Source organism: Cygnus olor, chromosome 12, assembly GCF_009769625.2.
Source record: "Cygnus olor isolate bCygOlo1 chromosome 12, bCygOlo1.pri.v2, whole genome shotgun sequence".
In the NCBI taxonomy this organism is placed as follows: domain Eukaryota; kingdom Metazoa; phylum Chordata; class Aves; order Anseriformes; family Anatidae; genus Cygnus; species Cygnus olor.
In genome coordinates this window covers 14,973,764-14,997,042 of record NC_049180.1, presented here as the reverse complement: position 1 = coordinate 14,997,042, position 23,279 = coordinate 14,973,764, and the positions used below count along the sequence as shown (strand labels likewise).

The following is a 23,279-nucleotide window of genomic DNA, read 5'->3' as shown; positions in this document are numbered from 1 at the left end:
TCCCATCATCAGAACCATTCTCAGTTGCCCTTCAGCCAGGAAAGGTCTTGACTTTTTATTTATCCCTACTCTAAAAAGTGAAGCATGTTCATAAACAATGTCTCTTCCAAGCAGTGCATCAGACTAAGCAAAGACAAAAACGCTCAAAACCTACACAAAGGCACTGGGGCTACAAGAGCTTTTTGGTCATCAGAAATGATAACAGCAAAGTTATAAATAAATTAGCAAGCCTTCCTGCATATGTGTTTGGGTTTTAGCTTTGGATTTAAACTGGGGGAATGAGAGAGGTGACCCCCTGGGCATCTTAAAAAGGACACGTTATGTGCTCTTTATACTGGGAATTCACACAGAGTTGTTTCTTTTCAGGGTGCTGTTCTTAAATCTCAAGGAGAATTAGCATATGGCTGTATGGAGGATTTTTTTTGGTCTCAGTTCAGTGCAGGGCCTGACCCATTTTGTTGCCCTGAGGGCTTCCTCCCACCAGCATGTGGCACTCACAGACACTGAGGATTCCTGCAGAAGTGGCCAGGAGAAGAGACAGGCAGATTCCAAAGACGTCAGATGCTCTGGGACATCTGCATTTTCACATAATTCCATTTGGACTTCCTTTTCTTTTTTATAAAAAAAAAAATACAAGATTATATCTGTCTTCCACTGGATATTCCAGAGAATTTACTAAAATCCCAAAACAGGTCCCAGAACTCTTAGCTCAGTCTAACCTATCCTTCTTCACCCGCATGAGAGAATTGTGATTCTCAAGGGTGAGCCCTCTGGACCTGTCTGGGTATGCGCACAAACAATAAACAGCCCCTAGAAGACCTATGGCTGCTTCAGCTACACTGGGGACCCCTGACAAAGCAAAAGGCAGGAGGAGCCCCCAGCGTTCAGCTTGGTCACAGGACTCCTGTTCTTCCTGTCTTGCTTATCTAGGGAGCGCCTGAGCCCAGCTGCACAGACTCTGGAAGTGAGAAGGAAAGCCTACGGGAAATGCCTCCAGGATATATCATCTGGCTAACTCTGCCATAAGCCAGCATCTTAAAGAAGCAGAAAACTTAAGCACATGACAATTAGGAAAACCAGTCTAGCCTGTCCACGGTTCTGTACGATGTTTACTATCCTAGCTAACATGCCAGCAGCTTAGATTTTCTTCATTCCCAGTTCACTTATAGCGAGGCGTTCCTTTGTGCTCTTCATTCCCCTACTTGAGAGACTGCACAGCCCTTGTCTTCTTGTCAAAGCATTTCCTTTTTGGTGTAAAATACAGGTTTTAAGTGAAAAGCACTGCACACAACGCATAACTAATCACTGTCAAGACCTTCACACGTCACCACTAGCGCATTATGATTCCCTGTGGATATCAAGCATTGGGCATTGACGTTTTCCCCTTTTGGTTTCCCAACAGCACTTTTTACGATGGGTGGCAACGGCGATGGACAACCGTGCAAATTTCCCTTTAAATTTCAAGGCCAGTCCTATGACCAGTGTACAACAGAAGGCAGGACAGATGGATACCGATGGTGTGGAACCACTGAAGACTATGATAGAGATAAGAAATATGGGTTCTGTCCAGAGACTGGTAAGGGGAACGTTGTTTGTGTAACAGTCTCATTTGTCATTGGTTTAAGTAATGAAAATTGAAGTGTTTTTTTTGTTTTGTGTTTTTTTTTTTTTTTTTTTTTACACATACACCACAGCATGTAAAGGTCAATGAGTAAAGCACAGTTTCCCCATTGGTGGCCAAGGAAGTAACTAAGACAAGCAATCTATTTAAAGGATACTGCATGTAGCATACAGTACTACACCAGACTTACAAGGGATACACGGAAGTCCTTGAACCATAGGGATAAATGTTAATTGAGTAGTCTACAATTTGTTAGTGGCCCTGGAAGAGAAGTCTCACGTGACAGAAGAAAGCATGACTGATATTTTAGCTTATACCTGTCAATAACTAACACTTCACATTTACACTGGAAAAAAAGGTAATCCTGTTTAGTATGGTAAGCTCCAGCTAATAGATCTTCTTAGCAGCTCAGTAAAACTAAGGGAAATGGTTTACCCAGGAAAATAAATATCTGCTTTCTTCACAATTTTTGATATTTTGAAACTTGAATTTTATTACATAGAAGAACAAAAATAATTTATAGCTTGGCAGGTGTTCGATTTAGGATATAGGCTATAGTCATAGCTATTTAGCTGCTGCAGTTCTAAAATCTCAGCCTTTTACCAGAGGCAAGGCACAGCTACGTTCATGCATGACAGACCATAAACTTCAGCCCACCGCTGGCACAAAGGCCAGCTGAGAGCACACAGATGCACCCTGTATTTCAAGTCTTTTGAAAATAGCCTAGCCATTTCAAATGTGGATTTGTATCAGTGTTTGGTTTTCTGTTAGTCCTGACATCCAGGTTTAACCCTTTAATTTTACCTTACAGATGATTTAAAAAATAGAAATATAAAGGATCAAATTCAATATAACTTGCTACGTAGTTAGGAAGGTAGAAATCTAAAGAATGGTCCAACAAGCAGAAGAACCAATATATCTGGAATCAATACAGCAGAACTCCTAGATAATAGAGTCTCTATTACTGGAACAATAAAATGGTTTAAGTTTTTTTTCCCCCAGTATCAAAGATTATTGCTTAAGGCAGCTGTGCTCATTATTTTCTGATTTATTAATTAATAATTATCAATAAGTAATAATAAATAATCGGGGAGACAACCAGCTTTATCTTTGTGCTGCTCTTCTGTACCTTCTAAGAAGACAGACCATAATTTGAAAGGAATTGTAATTCCTAAGTAATTCCTATGTAATTGTAATTTCTAGGTAGTATTCCTATTTAATTAATTAATTGAATTTGATATTCTTTTCATATTTTTTGTGATACCTACCTGAACATGTAATTTTTGGTTTAGTTTTAAGCTCTTCCCTCTAGAAAATATTTGTATGTGCACATACACAAGTGTTTTTTCCTATATATTACTGCCATATACTATACAGCTGAGAAAGCAGTTGCGGGAAAGTCTTGCAACTTTTTGCATTAGTATTGTCAAAAGAAAAGAAAAAAAGCCACCCCCATTTTATAACTATTCCATGAGAGAACGTTTGAAATCATATGCTTTCAAACTGCACCCTGCTGTCAACATAAAGCAGTTCCTCAGTTTATTAGGAATTTATGACATTTTGACTACTCTTCAGAACACTTTTTTCCCTGAAAGCTTGTACTTCAAGTGGGACAGAATCACAGAATCATCTAGGTTGGAAGAGACCTCCAAGATCACCCAGTCCAACCTCTGACCTAACACTAACAAGACCTCCACTAAACCATATCACTAAGCTCTACATCTAAACGTCTCTTAAAGACCTCCAGGGATGGTGACTCAACCACTTCCCTGGGCAGCCCATTCCAATGCCTAACAACCCTTTCAGTAAAGAAGTTCTTCCTAATATCCAACCTAAACCTCCCCTGGTGCAACTTTAGCTCATTCCCCCTTGTCCTGTCACCAGACACGTGGGAGAATAGACCAACCCTCACCTCACTACAGCCTCCTTTAAGGCACCTGTAGAGAGCGATAAAGTCGCCCCTGAGCCTTCTCTTCTCCAGGCTGAACAACCCCAGCTCCCTCAGCCACTCCTTGTAAGACTTGTTCTCCAGACCCCTCACCAGCTTCGTTGCCCTTCTCTGGACTCACTCGAGCACCTCAATGTCCTTCTTGTAGCGAGGGGCCCAAAACTGAACACAATACTCGAGGTGCGGCCTCACCAGAGCCGAGTACAGGGGGACAATCACTTCCCTAGCCCTGCTGGCCACACTATTTCTTATACAAGCCAGGATGCCGTTGGCCTTCTTGGCCACCTGAGCACACTGCTGGCTCATATTCAGCCAACTACCAACCAATACTCCCAGGTCCCTTGACAACTACCAACCAGTTGATACTCAGTAGCCCTTTAACCTTCGTGACACTAAACCTACCACAGACCTTCCTGAAACACTTTAAAGCATCATGAGGAAAGGCATTACCAAAGTGACCCCACAGAAGTACTCACTGTGCAATTCTCTTCCACAAAACACCACTAACTGCTTCTTTCTCTAAGCTATGCACCCGGGTCCAGGGCTTGTTCTCTTTGCCACCAAAACTAAAGGCAAGTTCATTGCAATAGCCATAGCTAGCTCTCTTTTCTGTGTCAAAGGATTTTGTTCTTCAATATTAGTTTTAATCATACTCGTTAGTTAACAAGATTGCAAATTTTCTCTCTTTTTCACGTGTAGCTTAGGAGAAGGTGCATCAGCTTAATCCTACAAAAGGGATTCCCTTCTCAATGTGTTTTACTATCATTTTCCACAGCCATGTCAACAGTTGGTGGAAATTCAGAGGGAGCCCCTTGTGTATTCCCCTTCATCTTCCTTGGGAACAAGTACGACTCCTGTACCAGCGCAGGTCGCAACGATGGCAAGCTGTGGTGTGCTTCTACCAGCAGCTACGACGACGACCGCAAGTGGGGCTTCTGTCCCGATCAAGGTAACTCCACTTGTCAGAGCCATGCAATGGAAACAGCCCACTGATGGCACCATACTCCTGACAATGTTATTCTCATACCTATCACTCCTTTCTGTTTATGGTACTTCTCCCCCACCCAGTATCTGAGTGAAACTCCTACATTCAAATGGGAGGAAAACCTTAACAAGTCATCCCAAGGCTCATCTGCCTGAAACATTAAGTTTCCCTAAAACTGCAGTGGAAGTATATTTCCAAAATATAGCCAAACCCATTTTTTTTAAATAATTGTAAAAGTGTTTCTTTCATGACCAATTTTTCCCTCCAAATCCAAACTCCACAAGGACTATAGTACTTCTCTAGTTATGCAAGAACGAGAATGACATTGGACAAACTAGGAACAAATGCTAAATGTAAAAAATGAACACACTTGTGACAGATATTGCTAGAGATGAAGAAAAATGTTTAAAAAAGAGAAAAAAGGAGGGAGCTTTATGTTATGTCTGTATGGTGAATACCAGTATTTAAAGTTATTTTCATTAATATTTGCCTTTATTTGTAACATGGATAAACTTAAATAAAGCAAAAGGCATTTTATACATCTACAAAAAAGTGCTAGGTTCAGGCTTCTGAATATTTTCCCTTTCTCTTTAGGAGGAAAATAAATGCCACATTTCAGAGACTGTTTGGACATAATTGATTAAAAGCCATCCTATGATAAAAGATTTTTTTAACTTAGCATTTGGTACAACAGTGCTGATTCAGGCTTTGTTCAGAGACAGAGGTATACAGATCTGTTAAACATTTCAGTACCATTTCAGGATAGAAAAAGATTTGAGATCTAGATTGCAAGTTTAATTCTTCTGTGCTTAAAGAAAAATCTATGATTTGATACACTTCCTTTGTTCACAGTACTAAGACAAAGTCACAAGTGAGGCTGTAGCGAACATCAGCTACAGCAGAGGTTTTAGACTCTCCACTGGAATATTTCTCAATGTATCTATGACATACATAATTAGAGGCTGTAATTACTAATTACTGTGTTTATGATTAGGAGATTTTCCTGGCTAGCAAGGAAAATAAGACCATGACTAACCTGTGCGGTACATTTTTGACACACAGCAGCTGATACTAACTCACTATGTTACTCAGGATACAGCCTCTTCTTGGTCGCTGCACATGAATTTGGCCATGCTATGGGACTGGAGCACTCTGAGGACCCAGGAGCTCTCATGGCCCCCATCTACACCTACACCAAGAACTTCCGACTTTCTCAGGACGACATTAAGGGGATCCAGGAGCTATACGGTAAGGCCTTCCTCATCAGCAGAATTCAGCAGAAGAGCATGCAGCGCAGGTTGAGTTTGGGGACTCAGAACTTGCAGGGGATTTCATACTGCCCAGTATCACGAATGCCACGGACATCCTGTTGTTTCACGTTATTACCAGGCCTCCTACTCCAAGCAAGTATCACAGTTTAAGGATAACGAGTCACCAAATTTACTGAACTAGCCTCAAAGCTCCCCTGATAAATACACCCAACTTGTAGATTCCAGTTCCTCTTGCCTCTACTAGGACAATGAAATATTGTGCTTTTCTCTAGCCTGAAATACCCGATGGGGGTGGTTTTGTCTACATCACCCTGAGCTTCCCAGATTGCAACTGTCTGTAGGAGGGGAAGGGGTTTGCTTCCCGTCCCAGCTGGAAAAGAGTTCCCATGGACTTCCCACTATTCAGGTTGTACAGGCACGATAACATTTGCAGATAATGTGTGGAAGATGATAGCTGTATATAAACGCATTTGGCAAGCTCCTGGAGAAGAAAGTGTTTTTATGCTAGTACATCTTTAAAATTCATTACTTTCTCCACAGACACGCTTAGTAAAATGCAAAGGAATAATTATGATTAAAGTCCCTTCCATTTATATATTTTCCACCTTCTGAAGGCAAAAATACACTAGTCAATTAAGCAGCCTAGGAAAATCCATACCATTTCTCTTTCTGTACTTCACCCTTTTCTACTGAGATATCTTCCTAATTGTGACTACATCCTACAGTATTTAAGACTTTAGAAATGATAAGAATACACCAAAATGATTACCACAAGAGACCTTTTTATCAAAAATCAGATATAAATCTTTTTTTTTCCCCTCTTGTTCTTAGGTGCTTTAATTAAGACTGGGAATTGAGACGTGGGCAAGGTTAAGTGAATTTCCTAAGCTTGCACACCATATCACTGAGAGAGTTCAGAATTTAACCCGATTTTCTCAAGTCACACCTCAAAAACCAAGACAAAACTATCTTTCATGCTTCTTTGTAACTGAAATAACCCTTACACAAATGGCTTTCTATATGATACAATTGTTTGGAAAAAAAAAAAACTTTGTTTTCTTCCATTCCTATCATCTCAAACCCCCTATATGCACATTGTGTTTAGTGAAGCAAATCAGCCTGATGTCTAAGAAAAAGTCAAATGCCTCTTCACAGCCAAAAAAATAGAAAAAAAATAAAATAAACCTGATGGCAAAGAGCACGTTCTAAAGAACACATTTTGATTAGTGATAAAGACACAGAGGCCACGTACAAATTGTTCTACATTCATCTTCATAACCTGCAACCACCCTTCTTTTATTAGACTTTTAATATTAGAAGTTTTTTCCCCCTTTGAGCACCACCTCAGAATCATTCCCCTTCTAGAAATTATGTGACTTCATGTGTTACCCACCCAGCGCTGCCTTTCAGTGTAACAGGCTATCTCTGTTCACCATTACAGAAGTATCCACCGATGTCGAACCCGGACCAGGGCCAGGGCCAGGGCCAGGACCACGTCCTACCCTTGGACCTGTCACTCCAGAGCTGTGCAAGCATGACATTGTGTTTGATGGAGTCGCACAAATTAGAGGAGAAACATTTTTCTTCAAAGACAGGTAAGTGAGATACATTGTTTACTGATGCACCTCAAGTGGAGGAATCTGTCAAACCTATTTGGCAAAATCTAGAAAGTTATCATCAGGCACAACCTCTGCCTTTTCTTCTGTATGCTCAGGGATAGCAACATGTCCTAATCAGCTCCTAGGGGAAAGAAACGGCAAATTGTGGTGGTTTCTGATTTCTGGCTTCTGCCTACCCTGGGATTGCTCATGCCAACATGCTATGACAGCAACTGGGCTGGTAGTAGTTATAGCCAAGATCAGAACAAAATGCCAGTAGCCTCACAAAGAAGCCTGTTCTCATGGTATCTTCAGCCCAATTTTACAGATTAGAGAGCCAAAATTAACCTTGGTGTCACACTCTGCTGGCTTCTGTGGAATCACGCAATGGTTGCAACCAGCTCAAAAGGGTCAAGTAGCTGGGAAAAGCATCCAAACTTCTAAACGCTTATGCAAACCACATCTGACCCCTCCCTCCCCCCAGATCCTTAGAGATTTACGCATCTGTAATATTAATCACAAAACTAGCAATGGAAGAGATGCATTAGTCAGTCTATTGCCTGCCAAACAAGGATTCACTCCCTATAAAATATTTCCGGATGCTGACTGTAGCAAGAACTACAAGGATTGTAACTCAGCACTGGAAACCCCATTACTTTTGGTGAAGTAGAGCTCTGGAGGTGCTATCCTTCCTGATTTCATTCCACATAGTCTGCAATACGGAGGAAAGTTTCAAGTCTGACTGCAGGAAAACTTCTAATCTGAACTTCTAAAAACACACCCCAAAAGAAGCACACCACCCAGAGCTAGCGGCAATAACCTCTAATGCCTCCCCCACCAGAGACTGTTTTAGCAAAACTTCAGTGTAGGTATTACGATGGCCCGGCCTGAAGAGGGCCTGTCCTTTCCCTGTGTTCCTAAAGACACAATTATGGAAATCTGTCAGCAAATCTTGTCTTTGAATGGTTTAATACAGGCCGAGTCCAAAATTCATTAATAACAGCATTATGTAACTCAGGGCTGCTGTAACGACACATCAGAGACGCTGATGATCAGGATAGGCAGCAGGAGGGCAAAGGCCCCAACGCAGAAGACACAAGAGGCTTTTCTTGTGCAAGAGCAGAGGTGTTCCTGATAGGACAAGGTGGCTGCACAACTGCAGCTCCTTTGCCAGGGCCCTGTTATTGCCCAGCTGCTCAGCACTGAACAGCTTCTCCTAAAGACTATGAGACTTGGCAGCACCATGCCCAAGAGACACAAAAGCTCTTTCTTCCCTGCCATAAATCAATGTCCAACTTTAAATCATTTACCCTCAGTTGCTCTGAACATTCTCCCAAAGCAACTGAAGAACTGGGCCCATGTATATTCAATGCATGTGCCCAAATAAAACATCTCCTAGCATATACAAGCATAGGCAAGCATCTGAAGCTGATGGACGTATTAAAATTCACCTTCTCATTGCTCCTAGACAGATTGGTTTGGATTTGAGGGTTTACAATCTGTATTGCATTCTTTGTATTTCAGCAATGCAGAAACTGGGATTATATTCTTCTAACTGGGAATTTTTAACGTTACCCATTTCTATTACAACTGCTATGCGCGAAAAGGATTCATTCAACACATCCATGGGGACACCTGGGATACCTTCTGCACTATTCCTCTGGGCCCCATCAGCAGCAGACCCAGATTCCTTACAACCCAGAGATTCTGGATCCCTAGTAATGGCTAGCAATAGCCCCCTCTTGGTCCAGAAAGGGCCCCACTGTACCAGCAGATCAGCCTCGCAAGAAACCAGTGCTGGGCCCCTCCAGTAAGCAGTGCAGAGCTGGCCCCACCACCCTGGCTTAACAAGTTTGCCAAAAACAGTGCAAAAACTTCTGCTAGCATAGTCAGAGAGCTAAATTATTTACCTCATCTCAGTGCTTTCAAAAGGAAAAACACATTCTTATAGTGATAAAAAAAACCTTGCAAGTTCCACAGTGTTCACAGCATCCTGATGTCCTTTTGCTCACTCGTGGGCCTTGATTTTCAGCCAGACCTCCACCTTGCTTTTGCTTTGGTAAAGCGGTAACCACATACAGCTTGATTCAGCAAGGAACCATTTGAAATCCGTCCCTAAATCAGCAGAGCAACTCAGTGTTCCTTGTAATCAGAACAAAATAGAGGTATTTCACATTCAGCTACAGTTGGTCGAAGAACTACACAAATACTAAACCAATCTGTTCAAACTGGCTCATTCTCTACCCAACGTTCAGCAAAAGCAGACAATTGTTTAATTGTTTTCCTCTGGAACGGATTTGCCTGTTAGTCTTGCAGCATTCAAAATACCAGGCAAGGAACATTATGACTCACTTTTGGAATCCAAAAAGCAAAATGTCTATCATGTCGTGTGACTTCTATGATTCACTGAAATGACCCTAGCATCCAACTGTCACATTACACAGCCATAAGGAGCAAGTAGCAAAAAGGAGGTCAGATAGATGAATTCTTTTAAAAAAAAAGTTTTTCTCTTCCCCACAAACCACATCTCAAACCAAAGAAATCAAAGGGAATATACACCCAACAGTTGAGCCTTTCCACTGGGCACAGGATTCTCCAAGCAACCAGTGTCTAAATACGACCCACTGATTTGGTCCCTTTACATAGCTGCACATAATCATAATAAATAATAATAATGACATTGATTATGTTAAAATATAATATAAAAAGCACGAATTCTGTCTACAAACCTAATATTAAAATATAACCTGAACGACTTAAAACATTTTAACGTTTTCAAAGTGAAATGAGAAAGCGAAATTAATTTCACCATTTCCTCAATGACAAGAGTAGAAATAAAAATACCTCTTACCCAATTCAGAAACAAAAGAAAATTAAACTTTGACAAAGCTTCCCTTCCCACAGAAAACCTCACCATATTAACAAGTCCCTTGAAATGTGGGCTTTAATAAAAAAAAAAAAAAAACCCACACCCTGTGTTCAAGTCTCCATTGACTCCAGGAAGTTTTGAATTCATGCAGATAGCAATTATTAGTGCTGGCTCAGCCATGAATCAGGTCCAAACTTGACTGAGAATCCTGTAACCTGGCTTTTCAAAGGAGCTTTTTTTTTCCTTCTTCCTTTAAGGAGATACTGTTATGAATGAAGTGTTGGGAAAATTTGTTACACAGATTTCTATTTCATATCATATTAGATATGCTTTTCTGTCTAAGATGAGATGCACAAAATATATTTTATCATTACCTTTTACAGTGTTTCGTGTTTGCCGAAAAACTATCACAAATAAGAGTAATTAGCTAACTGCCCTATTCTTTGCCTCTTTTTTAAATGAAAATGATAGGATATGCTCAGAAATTTTTTTTACATGTTAAAAATAGATTTAAAAATGAGAGTAAGTTTATCTACTGTCTTAATTATTAGTACCATATGTCAGGTTAAATTAATATGTATTTTTAATTAAGAGAAAAAAAGACGCACTTTGCCAGTTGCACTCTTCTTCATATCAAACACTACAGATGATCATAATTCAGTATGCAGCAGCTAATTACACTTGCAAATGCATTTCAAAATGTTTTATTTGTCCTAGCTAATGTTGTTTGTTTCAAGTCAAATTTCTATTGATAAAAACACAGCAATTTATTGTATAAATTTAGGACTAATGCTCCAAGTTTTAGGCAAAAGCAAAATTCAATTTCAGCTCCTGGGTTTCTCTAGCATTTGCTTATTCTGGGTAGGAACGAGTAACGACTATTTGCAGTCTCCAAAAACTAAGGTGCCAGTAGCATCTCGATCCTCAGCAACATAATAATGGTGAAAGCTGTTTGACCTTATAAATTAATAGCTACAGCTTGGCGGTATCACTATACTTAGTGGTATCACTAGCCTGCTGAGTTTCATTTATGACAACAGCACAACTTTTGTTCTTCTGAGGGAAAAAAGTTGTTTGTTCTATGGAGGAAGAAACTGCAGACCTATTTTTAATACCAAAAGCCCTCAGTACAAAGCTCTGCCACTTAAAGATAATTACAGCTTTTTAAAGCTTAAATCAAATGATGATCCTACTTACCCATAAAGTAGCCAATAAATCACCCTTTGCATTTCTCTAATGAACATTTTTAGAGCTGGCAGTTCCTTTTACAGCCCAGCTCACTTCCAAGCAGTTTGATATACTGTTATTAAATCTGAACTTTTAGTCACTACAATAGCAATTGCAAGAGCAATTCATGGAATACAGATCTCTGCTTTTGTCAAACACTCATCCATCTGCTCCATACACAACAGCGGGAGAGCTTTAATAGTTTAAACGCCCTGTAAATGAGTTTATTTGTATAATCAAAGCACAGACTGCATTTTGCTCTGATGGAAAAAGCAACATGAACTCCAAAGCAATCAGTGTAAGCTATTTCATCTGCAGTCCAGCATGCAGCTCATCGTGCAACTGTTTCAGCAACACACTTCTAAGTGAACGGTTTGGCTTTCCAGTTGCTGTAGGAAAACAGTTATAAGTGTGTGTTGCTGCTGATGTGGGAGCACACACATGCGTGCACGCGCACGTGGCCTTTGCCAGGAATGATGAGAAACATATGTGCTGGTGAATTAGTTCATTGTAAATCTCATACAATTTTGTGTTCTGCTCAGATTCATGTGGAGGACTGTAAACCCTCGAGGAAAACCCACGGGTCCTCTTCTTGTTGCTACATTCTGGCCAGATCTACCAGAGAAAATTGATGCTGTCTACGAGGCCCCTCAGGATGAAAAGGCTGTATTTTTTTCAGGTACTGGTTTTTAGCTTTAAAATGTAAGTAGTCATTTGCATAAGTGTTGTGTTCGGCTTGGTTTCCTCTGACTTGTAACTGGGCCAGGGCACGGCCTGCCTGGGAGCCAGTACAGCCGCTGGTAGGGGTGGCAGATCTCAAACACCCCATGCCAGCAAAGGCTGGGTCTAAAGGCTCTGACCAGCATTCAGCTCCATTACAGCTACAGCACTGGGGAGCCACAGGCCCCTCGAAGGATACATTCACCAACAAGCAGAACTAAACAGGGATTAGTACTTCAAACACAAAGCAACCCAACAGCAACAGTGGGAGCTCTGTTTCACCCTGCGTTTCTTCCTTTTCCTCTCATTTTAAGCTATTGTCTGTCCGGGTTGCTTGAGAAGACTGCATCCTTTTTTCCCATGCCTTCCCCAGCCTTCTCCTCCTTTGCCAGAGGCTGACTTCTGCTCTGGCTCCCCAGGACCTGCCTTGGTGGCTCACCAGCAAGGACAGAGGCGGTCATGCTTGTCGCCTCCGCAGGAGGGGAGGAGCAGGGGAAGGGCTGCCCTGGCCACCCTAAAGCACACACATGGGTCAGCTGTGCTGGCTGAGTTAGCAGAGCTGGGAGGCTGCTTTCAACATGACAGACTGAGCCAGCAAAAACTGGGCTGCAGTATCTCCTAAAAACATGACTAAACATCTCCAATCATGTAAAAACCATATGGCCGATGCTGCTGTACATTTTCTGTACAGGATGGAAAAGAGTAATGATAATCTATTCCACATGTCTCAAAGGCTATTTGCTTTAGTTTACATGGGGGAAAGAAACACTTTAAAATGTTTTCTTTCAGCCAAGTCAAAACACTTTCAATATTGCATATACTATACATAATCCTATTACATCTGCATCTCTCTCCCTCTCTCTCACCTATGTCAGTCCCCTTGTTATGTTTTCCAGAAAAATATAACTAACCTGCTTTAAGTAAATAAGAACTATCAAGCCATCAAAGATTGGTTTGAAAGTCACCTGAAACTCAGCTGTCTGAAAATACTTGCTGGCGAGAGCCACCCTTTGCTCCTGAATGGTGAAATGGCAATTTCACTTTTTTTTTTAAAGTATTTCTCAAATACTGCCCTTTACACCTGTCTCATTAAATATTTGACTTTCCTTCCCACTAACTGTATCACAGGATCCAAGAGACATCCCTTCATGAACAAAACTTCCCATGGTGTTAAGTGAATCCAGCTGGGGTGTTTACTAAGTAAATTACAATTTCACATAAAGAATGCAAAATCAGACCATCTTCCACCAGCACATATTTGGAAAGACATTAGAAAATGTCATATGACAAAAGACAACAGAAACAGAAACTCTGGGCAAAAACTTCCTGGTAATTGCTCAATAAAATCACTGAATAAAACAAGCCAAGGAGACAAATGGCTGAATAAAACAAATGAGTAGTTAATTTCTGCATTTAACCTTCAGGTGCCCATGTCTAGTTTCAGCCCATCTTCACCATACAAAAAGTTACCAATATTAACAATTTATTTTTACAATATGCCAACTGTTGTATGTTTTGTTTTTTTAAAAAAAGGTAAAGAGCTGTACATTAGGAAGTCTTTCCCTAAGAGTTCAAAAAAATGAGACAGACAAGAAGAAAGAGGAAGAAAAAGCACACTGAGGTGATATTTTACTAAGATCAAGCTACAATTTAGAGGCAAAAGCAGAAACCGTGATCACAGTACAACTGCACTCTAGTGTTTCATAGATGGAAAAATATTAGAGAGTCTAGTATTACAATTAGTACAACAAAAATTCCCATATCACAGTACAAAAGAAGAAATATTCCTCTGTATTTGATCAATAATCAGAGTTTGTTTCTTCCCTTTCTTAGGAAATGAGTACTGGGTTTATACAGCCAGCAACTTGGATAGGGGCTATCCAAAGAAACTCACCAGCCTGGGACTACCACCTGACGTGCAACACGTCGATGCAGCTTTTAACTGGGGCAGAAACAAGAAGACGTATATTTTTGCTGGAGACAGATACTGGAAGTAAGAGGCATAGAAGTGGTGGTGGTGGGACGTTGTTAGCTTGTATCTCTAGGGCTGAATGCACACTCACGTGCAGGAGGAAGCAGTCAGACTCAGGGGTTTCATCCTCTGGAAAAAAAAAAAAAAGAGGGCTGCTGAGACAGCACTGACAGTGGTGGTGAGCGAGGATGCTGAGGCAGGGGTATGGTTGGAGAGCACTCCAATACAGTAGTGGGAATCTAGCATGTATTTGAGATAACAGCTTGCTAGGGAAGAGGAGATCTGGTGTCTCTGCCAGGCTGCTCACCACTAACAACCCATCCCTCGAGCCCTGCGTCCCAGCAACTGTCCCACGTCAGTCCCAGGCTCTTACAACGGGCAAGTTGTTCTTATCACCAGCTCACAACTAGGAGAAAGGTCTGAAAGGACTTCCAAAAAAAAAATGCTGATCATCAGTCACTTGAAGCCAGATTGCCTTTGAAATTCTTTCACGAAGCCATCAGGTCTGAAGGTGCTGTATGCAAAAGAAACACCAACCTGCGGCTAGCAAAGCTCACTGGGGATGTGGGGATGACTGTAATCCTCTCGGCAGCTGATGTATCAGTCACTCACACGTTTGCTTTACTCACAGAGTTGGCACTGAGGAGATCTGAACAAACTGCAAGAAGTCTGTTAGTACTTCGGGAAAAAAATCGCAACTTCAATGCATTTTGACAGTCTCTGCAATTCTTTTCATGTTTCCATTGCGCGATCAGGGAAGTTTTGTTGCAAAGAAGTCCACAAATACCCACAAATGCCTGTGAATGTGTACTTGCACTAGGGTTCCTGTTCAAAAGACTGTTTGAGAAGCAAAATATGATGCAACATAAGCAACTAAACTCGCACCTTTTTATTAAAACAATTATCATATTGTGATGGGGCCGAGACACCCTAACCAGCATGGGATCTGTGTTAGTATAATCACCACCCAATAATTCCACATAAGGCTTTATGTTTTAGAGAGACAAAGCATAAAAAAGGAAGACACATGGACTTGACTAAGGTTATACAGCAATCTGTGATAGAGCTGGGCACTGAGCTATATTTCTAAGTAAATTTCAAGGTATCTAAACTGCAATCAAGGTGCAGGTGACCTGCTACAAGAACACGCTCTGTCCAGGAAAGGTATCAGACTCAGAGATGAAGAAGGAATGTCTTGAAAATGCCCCAAGACTACTGCAGCATTAGAAATAAATATCCTGCATTGCACCTGATGAAGAGTGTACTAAGCTTATTTAATGGAATTTTACCGTCTTAGCTGGCAGGAAGACTTGGCACAAAAGATGATCTTACAAAGCAGACGTGCCTTGGTGCTTTGATGAACTGGGTGAATTACCTCTGTGCTGCCTATCAGAACGGTGCAAGACCAGAACGGAGACACTAAGTGCTTTCACCATCCGAGGTCTCTTCCAGGAACAGGACTGTACTCCAGGAATGCCACCATTAAGCAACAGGCTGAAAATTGAACCACTCATTAACTGACAATTTAGAGGAAAGCTAAAAAGTAGAAACAGCAAGAGAAATCTAAAAGATTCTCCAAGCTATGAAGGTCCCTTCTGAGAGATGATCTATATAAAATATCAAAGGAAGTATCAGTGAAATTGAGTCCATTTTATATGAACATTAATTTCATGTTATTATCAAATTGGATGAGTGTCTTTTTTATATCCTAATGGCTGTGGAGTCCTGTAAGTAAATAAAATACCCTTTTACAAGTGCCACTTAATCATAACTTTCTTTCAATTACTTTGAAGACTCTACTCTCCTCTATAATTTAAAGGAAAAAAAGAACTTAAAAGCTAAAGAACATTATTCATCTTTTAATGTCACACAGACCATTTTGTTAAATTATTTAAAGTAGTTTTAATACAGCCATTTGCAATACTTCTGATTCCTATCAGAGCCTACAGACTATGAGGTAGCAAAACTGCTGGGCTCCTCTGTACCAACCACTGTTGCGATTAACTGCACTCCAGGGCTTCCACGTAATTCATCACTAATCTCAGACCGTACTCCTATGCATTCCAGAATGCATAATTTATTGTTAAGAAATCAAAATAAGCTTAAGTAATTTCTATATGTTTAAAGAAGAAAGCAAGCTGTTGACAAATATTTGAGGAAAAAAATGCATCCCCAACAGATGCAGTAACATTTAAGAATGTGCTTGTTTCATTTCATTAAAGGACTTTGCTACATAGAATCAGAATAGTTTCATACCATAATCCTTTTTTTGCTATTATCACACTTGCTTTTAATAGATTTTTGGAAGCCTCCTCCTCTCCCTTCATCCAGCCCCGAGCTATTTTAGCGTTATTATAACGAGATTGTTGAACAAAGTGAAGTTATGTGAGGGAGAAGAAGCGGAGCTGGCTCAGATTCCACAGCTCAAATTTTAAAGCTGCGCAAGAAGACACTAAGATTTTCTTTAGATATCCAAAGAAAATACAGGAAGTCATTTAAACTCATTATATAAATTGATTTTAACCAACCTACTGCTCCGTTGTACCAGTGTACCTTTGGATAAAATCCAAGTAGTTTCACAGTGCAGCAAGGAAAAAGTGACCCAAGGTACCTACAGATGTGGAGAAGCAGAACACACGACCATAACACTTCCCTCCTGCCAGCGCTGGTCCCAGAAGAGCTGTCTGAGAGCTGCCCTTTTTGAAGAGGTGGTGGTGGAGGGACTGACGTCTCACGCATTGGAAGCCTGCTTCAAGGCATGTCCTGTGTCACTGCTCCTCAGGACATCTCCCCTGCTCCAGCCCAGCAATGACTGCAATCTATACGTCAGGAAAAAGGGGAAACCAGGCTGCTGTCTTGCTACTTTCCTCTGAACAGTTAAGGACCTTGCATCTCTAGGACATTTATTCCCTGTGTATGGAGATGGAGATTCTGGATTACTTGGGGGCGTGCAGAAACAACTCCACACCGATCTACCTTCACCTTGTACAGTGGGAAGCAGAGACAATGAAACAACTGATCATCTGCCAGCGTGGATGCACGCAGGTCCACTCACTTTTGAAGGATACTGAAAACTAAACCCTAATTCCTCGGAGTTGTGCAGATTAGCATCAGATGAGGCTTTCTCTTCAAAGCAGTGCACCAAAGCCATCATGCTTTTCAAATAAATGCAGGCATTTTAACATGGCATTTACCTCTTGAACATCACAAAGAGAAAAAGGACTGTGAGAAAACAATAGAGTTTTTTAACAAAAATTTAAAGGGAAGAATTAGGGTGGAATTTGTAATTTAATAGCGATCCATCAATTACACGGACTACAAGCTTAACTTGTTAATGAGATTATTTTTTTTTAATATATTAATTTCTCATTAAAATCTGATATCTCCATATGTCAGTTGCTGCCTGAAAACAGTCACCTTTCCTAGAATTATGTTTGGAATTTTAAAGCTCTATTTCTAGAAAATGTTTTGCTTAGCAAAATTTCAACGTAGCACAAATTACAGTTCCAGAAGGAAGGATTTCACAGGGTTTTAAAGGAATTAGGAATAATAATAATTAAATGTAAACAATGTTACAGTCTTGGTTATCTTTTCTGTTTGATTGTTTTATATGGTCACATGAGGACTCCCTGAAAAATTATGCTAAACGTCTACATTAAATACAGATATGTAATGCAGACATACAATTTGCTTCAGGTACAATGAAGAAAAGAAAAAAATGGAGCTTGCATCCCCTAAATTCATTGCGGATTCCTGGAATGGAGTTCCAGATAACCTAGATGCTGTCCTGGGTCTCGGTGACAGTGGTAAGCTATAATCTGATTTAAGTCTCTAACAAGGTCTCTTATTTGTCTCCTGTGACACTTATTGGATACTTCAATTCCTTGTGGTCCGTAAGTAAGAGCCACTGCTGCTCAGATCTGCAAACTACTAGATCAAACTAACTTTCTGGACTCTCTCTTTTTCCATTGAACATCAGTTGACAAATACCCTATTAATCACAGCTCAAACTATTTTAGATGAAACTTTTACAAAACATAACCTCTCCTGGAATACTTTTATACAAATAAATAATAATAGCTTTGCTAACATCCCTTTTCACAAAGCTCATTGAATTTCAACCTGCTACTCTTCTTTATCGTTTACTTCCTTGATGCTGAACATTTTGCAAAAACTTAACAAGGCAAAAATCAGTGTTCAGTTGGATTTTTCCCCTTTTCTTCCTTGCTGTTTTCTTAAAAATAGTAAAAGCAATAATAACGCTATGCATGTCTTGTCAAAGTGTCTTGAAGCATCTTAGTGCTTTCCATTGCTTTGTTGTACTGGCCTGGAAGCCCACTACACAACCGTCAGGCTGTTATATAAATGGAGAAGAGCTACCGATGACGCAGTCACTTTGATCTCCACACGTCACAGCCTCAGATCTGGGTTTACTTTAGTTTTCTGATATGGACATGGATATGGGCATGATAGGGGCGTGGAAATCAGCCTCCTGGCAAATTTTTTATTTAGCATAGTTTAAGACAGTGACTAAAGCATCTCCAGCCACCCCACACCTGAGGCGCAAGATGTCCAGCACCAAAGGCTATGACCAGGCCAGTCCCTGGTGCTTGAAAATTTCTGCCTCTTGACTGTTCTGTAGGCTGTTCAGGATTAGCACACAGCCACAGCACTATTTCAGCATCCTCCTGCTCTAGCATAGCAGGAACTAGAGTATGATGTTCACCTTGATCACAAATGGGTGGTGTTTTGCTCTTCTTTTTTAATAATAATAATTTAAAAAAAAAAAAAAAAGCACTCCTAGCAACTTCAGCTGAGGGTCTGGCCCATGGCATGGCCTCATATTTTGCACAGATATGTGTAGAAGTTTGGAAACATCGCTAATATCACGAGTCCCAACTTGATTACAGTTTCAACAGCAATTTTGCCAGCAAATATTTCTGCCCAGAAAATTCTGGCTCACAAAATGGTAGAGTGATTTCAGGTTCTATTTAGGACAAGACCTTTGTTCTCCAGAATGGGAATTTCTATTTATTTTTTAAATAAAACTTTTTTTAATGTGTGCAAATGCTTCAGGAATAAGCTCTTACAGTTCATTAAGCTCTGTGAAATCAAACAAAGAAGCTTTGATCAAGAGTTCTGCGCTCCGTAATCTAAGCATACTGTTTTATTTACCTTCACAGGGTACACCTACTTTTTCAAAGACCAGTATTATCTACAAATGGAAGACAAGAGTTTGAAGATTGTTAAAATTGGCAAGATAAATTCTGACTGGTTGGGTTGCTGAACTGTATGAGATATTAATAACCAAATATTTACTTTTTTGTTATATGCCTTATCTGTAATTAGAAATAGATCTGAATGCTAATTACTGGACCAGTCTGGTACTGGCACCAAAACATTAAGTACCAGTACTGTACACATCAGATAATTTAAAAGTGTTTGCCTCCTCAGTATACAAGAGATGTTTACGTATATATTCTGGTACAAGTTTTCAGTTTTTCATGCTAGTAATAGTAATGCTAGTAACAGAACACCCGTTGTTCTTTATTCCCCTGGTGCTTAAAGAAAGCATTGAAACAATTGGAGACTGGATCAGGCCCTTGTTATCTTACACACATCCCAAATAGCCTCAAATGAGATGTACCAGCAGTGCACTTTGATATATATATTTTTTAATACAACTCTTTTATAAATAGTTGGTTTGTCCTGATGTTTTTCACCCTCTTGAGAGTTTGATCATTACTTCCATTTATTTACATAATACAGAAAGACTGTCAAAGGCACAGGTTGCCTCGGGATTTGATTTGTGTTGATGCATGATGGAATCATGGCAAGAAACTGTATTAAAGTATTGTTTTAAAGTACTTTTTATTTTAATACCGTAGTTAAGTTTAGCAATTTGCTTCATGCACTTTGTTACTACTCTATAACTTGTTTATATGGACAGAAGACTCAGATTTTTGAAGTCAATGCATTATACATAAAAGCGAAGTATTATTGTTTAACTTGTTTTATTTTTCCATTCTTTCTAATATTGGGTTTTTGTTTGGTTAGGTTTTCTGCTTATGCATTTGGCAACAGAAAGTGTTCTCTTCCCATTTGATGGAATGTTTCTCATTTAAAAACAAAACAAGCGTCCCACACATGAAGTGCCAATGATACAAATAAAATCAAATTACACTGTCAACATTTCTCATGGCCATGCTTTCTCATATCATTTGGAATCAGAAATTCAGTAGCATGTTACAGTGGATACCTCAAAGGAAGGGCAATATTACCCCAGTATATAACTCTATACTGGACTTATTTAGAAACCTGGGTTAATTTTTCTGTTTGTTCTAAGATGAAACGGCAGCAGCTTGCATTAAAGAGCTGATATGGCCCCACATATCAGAAGGTTGGAAAAGACCTCCAAGATCATCTGGTCCAACCATCCCCCTACCACCAATATCACCCACTAGAGAATTGTCACCTGGATGAATCACTACTACTGCCAAAAGAAAAGATTGATATCTCTCTTCTGAGCATCCTTGTTCCCTCCAGCCACCATTAACTGCCTTCCTAACTAGTTCTGCACCACAGTTAACAAGGTAAGGCATAAATCAGAGTAATTGTAACTGAAAAATGCTAGAATTTCAGTTTTTGCAGACACCTGGCAACCTTCTCAGGACCACAGGATCTGACAACACATTGCAGGGATGTATGGTCTGCCACAGACATCTTACACTAGTGGTGCAAATACTCTGTTGTGTTCGGGACTGCCAGGAATTCCTCCTGAGTATTGCAGTAACTTCAACCCAGGGAATTTAAGCACTTACTGCTTTAAGCATCCTCAAATAATCACTCCTTCAAGACTTCTGGGTTCTGTGTCAAGACTGCCCCAAACTGCATGCTCTAACATCTGTATTTAATACAAAGGTTTCCAAACATTTATATACCAGAAGAACACTTGCAATGGGTCTTTCCAGCTCTGAGCTTGCTAAATCACATTTCTACTGATGACTGCAAGAGTTTCCTGTTCGTCTCCAACTTACGTGTATGTTGTGCAACACTGGCCAATCCACCAGCATACCTTCTGTAACAGTAAGACCGTAAACCTACAAAACTCTGCACATCTGGTGGGTTTTAAAGAGTTCTGCACAACTTCTTGTTTTGTTCTTGCCCATGTAAATCCATTCCCCAATGACTACATCACTGTCAGAAAAACAGAAACAATTTTTTTTATCCTTAAACCTACTTACTCTTCTTCCAATTCAGTTTCAGACTGGCAACCTTAAACTTATCATAGGTCATTTGTAAACACATCTGTTTCTGTTCATGAACTGTTACATACGCAGGTGACAACCTGGCAAGTATCACACAAGCTGGAGGAATATACTCACCCTTCCCATTAACATTTTATAATTGATCACTGAAATGCCAAAAGTCACAAAACATCCTGAAAAAGTCCCTGGGTTTCATTTCACTTGTGAACAGCCACTTTTAAAACTCACTGTTGGAACCCAGATACAACCTGCTCCGCCTCGCAGATCTCACCTAGTCATAATCATGGAGAAGCAGCTCTAAACTTACTTCAAAGCATTTTCCAGTTAGGGATGCTATTTTTTTTTCCTACAGCCAAAACTCAAGAAATCATACGTTTCCTCCCTGATTTTGTAGCTCTTTGTAGTGAGTAAGCCATGAGATGGAAAGTCCTTCCCCAAGCAGCTCCGCCCATGTCCCACACCAACCCATCCAGATCACTTCCCTGGTGGGCCTTGGAGCTGCCCCATCCCTGTAGGCTTTTCTGGAGGTCCCTGAGCTCCTGCATGAAGCTTATTACCCTCACCTGCTCTCTTCACCTTGCTAGGGCACTGCAGGACTGCACCCTTGGCAGCAAGACCACTGCCCCTGCCTGCCCTGCTGCCACACCACCCCTTAGGGAGCAGCCTATTCTTCCTGCCCTCTACACTTCTCCTAAGACACTGTCAGAACTGAATCAGCATTCTCACCCCCCCCCCCCTTTTTTTTTTTTTTTTTTTTAACAGAGGAAGAAGCTAAAGATATTATATTTATTTTTTTTAAATCAAAGTCCTGTAAACCCCCAGCACAAAACTCTACGAGCCCCTTACCTAACTTGCTCTGCTTCCACATTCCTATTAAATGGAAGTCAGGCTCACTTCAGACTCCTGGTGTCAGGGCAGGCTACACACATGCTGCACAGGGGCTCGCTGCAGCATGGACGGAGCTGAGGCACTCCTGCTCCTTCAGCTGAAGGAAGTTTTCTACCAGCTGTTTGCAAGGCAGGCTCCATGCCCTCAGCAGGGCAATTCCAGCCCAGTGGAGTAAAGGGCAGCAGTTTGGTGACTGCTCTGTCACAATACATACAAGGCAGCCAAGGCTCTAGCGAAACACCACAGTCTGAACACTGAATAGAAACCCCAGCCTGAAACCGTGAGTCATGCTCAACAGCTTATACCTCACTAACCCTCTGGTTTTGTTAAAAATGCATTTTCTTCATGCTGTTTTACCGCGACTTTACAAAGCAGTAGTTACCCATAAATTTAAGCAATTGACAACACTGTGCTGTTCTTTGAATCAGGAGGAAGTACGTCCTTCAGGCCTGTTTTAGACAAAGCATTTCTACTGACAAACACAGATGTGCATGCTTTTAGCAGCAAGGACAGGGTGAATGAACATTCAGCTGCTTTTGGAAGTGACTAAGCCAACACATGACTAGGCACCAGGCTCTGGGGGATCTCTGCAAGTGCAGAGATTTATGCCTGTAGGGGAAGCTGTCTGCTCCACACTGGTTATGTGGAAACTCCTCAGTGCTAAGGTATTTCAAGGTAGTGAATTGTAGTAAGGGCAAAAACACAGAATGGGAACATACTCCCCAAAATAACAAAACCCAACAACTCAGAGACTGACAGAAAAATAAGGCAGGGGCAGGCAGGCCTGGAGGTGTCTCAAAGCTGCCAACAGGGTTTCTGCACACCAGGCCTGTCAGAGCCACGTGCCATTACTTGTAACCCATCTCCCTCTGGCACTGCCTTTTAAAATAGAACTGAGAGCAAAAATGGCAT

The 23,279-nt window shown here is 40.7% G+C and overlaps 1 protein-coding gene across 1 annotated transcript in view; it reads left to right on the top strand.

Moving 5' to 3' along the window:
* MMP2 (matrix metallopeptidase 2) overlaps positions 1-20,401 on the top strand; it is a 36,170-nt gene extending 15,769 nt beyond the window's left edge. Inside the window, exons 6-13 of the mRNA XM_040571075.1 lie at positions 1,403-1,576; positions 4,345-4,518; positions 5,647-5,802; positions 7,267-7,420; positions 12,062-12,198; positions 14,073-14,232; positions 17,908-18,017; positions 19,395-20,401. Of these exons, the coding sequence (XP_040427009.1) occupies positions 1,403-1,576; positions 4,345-4,518; positions 5,647-5,802; positions 7,267-7,420; positions 12,062-12,198; positions 14,073-14,232; positions 17,908-18,017; positions 19,395-19,498 (1,169 nt within the window). The 3' untranslated portion in view covers positions 19,499-20,401. The remainder of the gene's footprint in view (positions 1-1,402; positions 1,577-4,344; positions 4,519-5,646; positions 5,803-7,266; positions 7,421-12,061; positions 12,199-14,072; positions 14,233-17,907; positions 18,018-19,394) is intronic.
* The last annotated feature ends 2,878 nt before the right edge of the window (positions 20,402-23,279 follow it).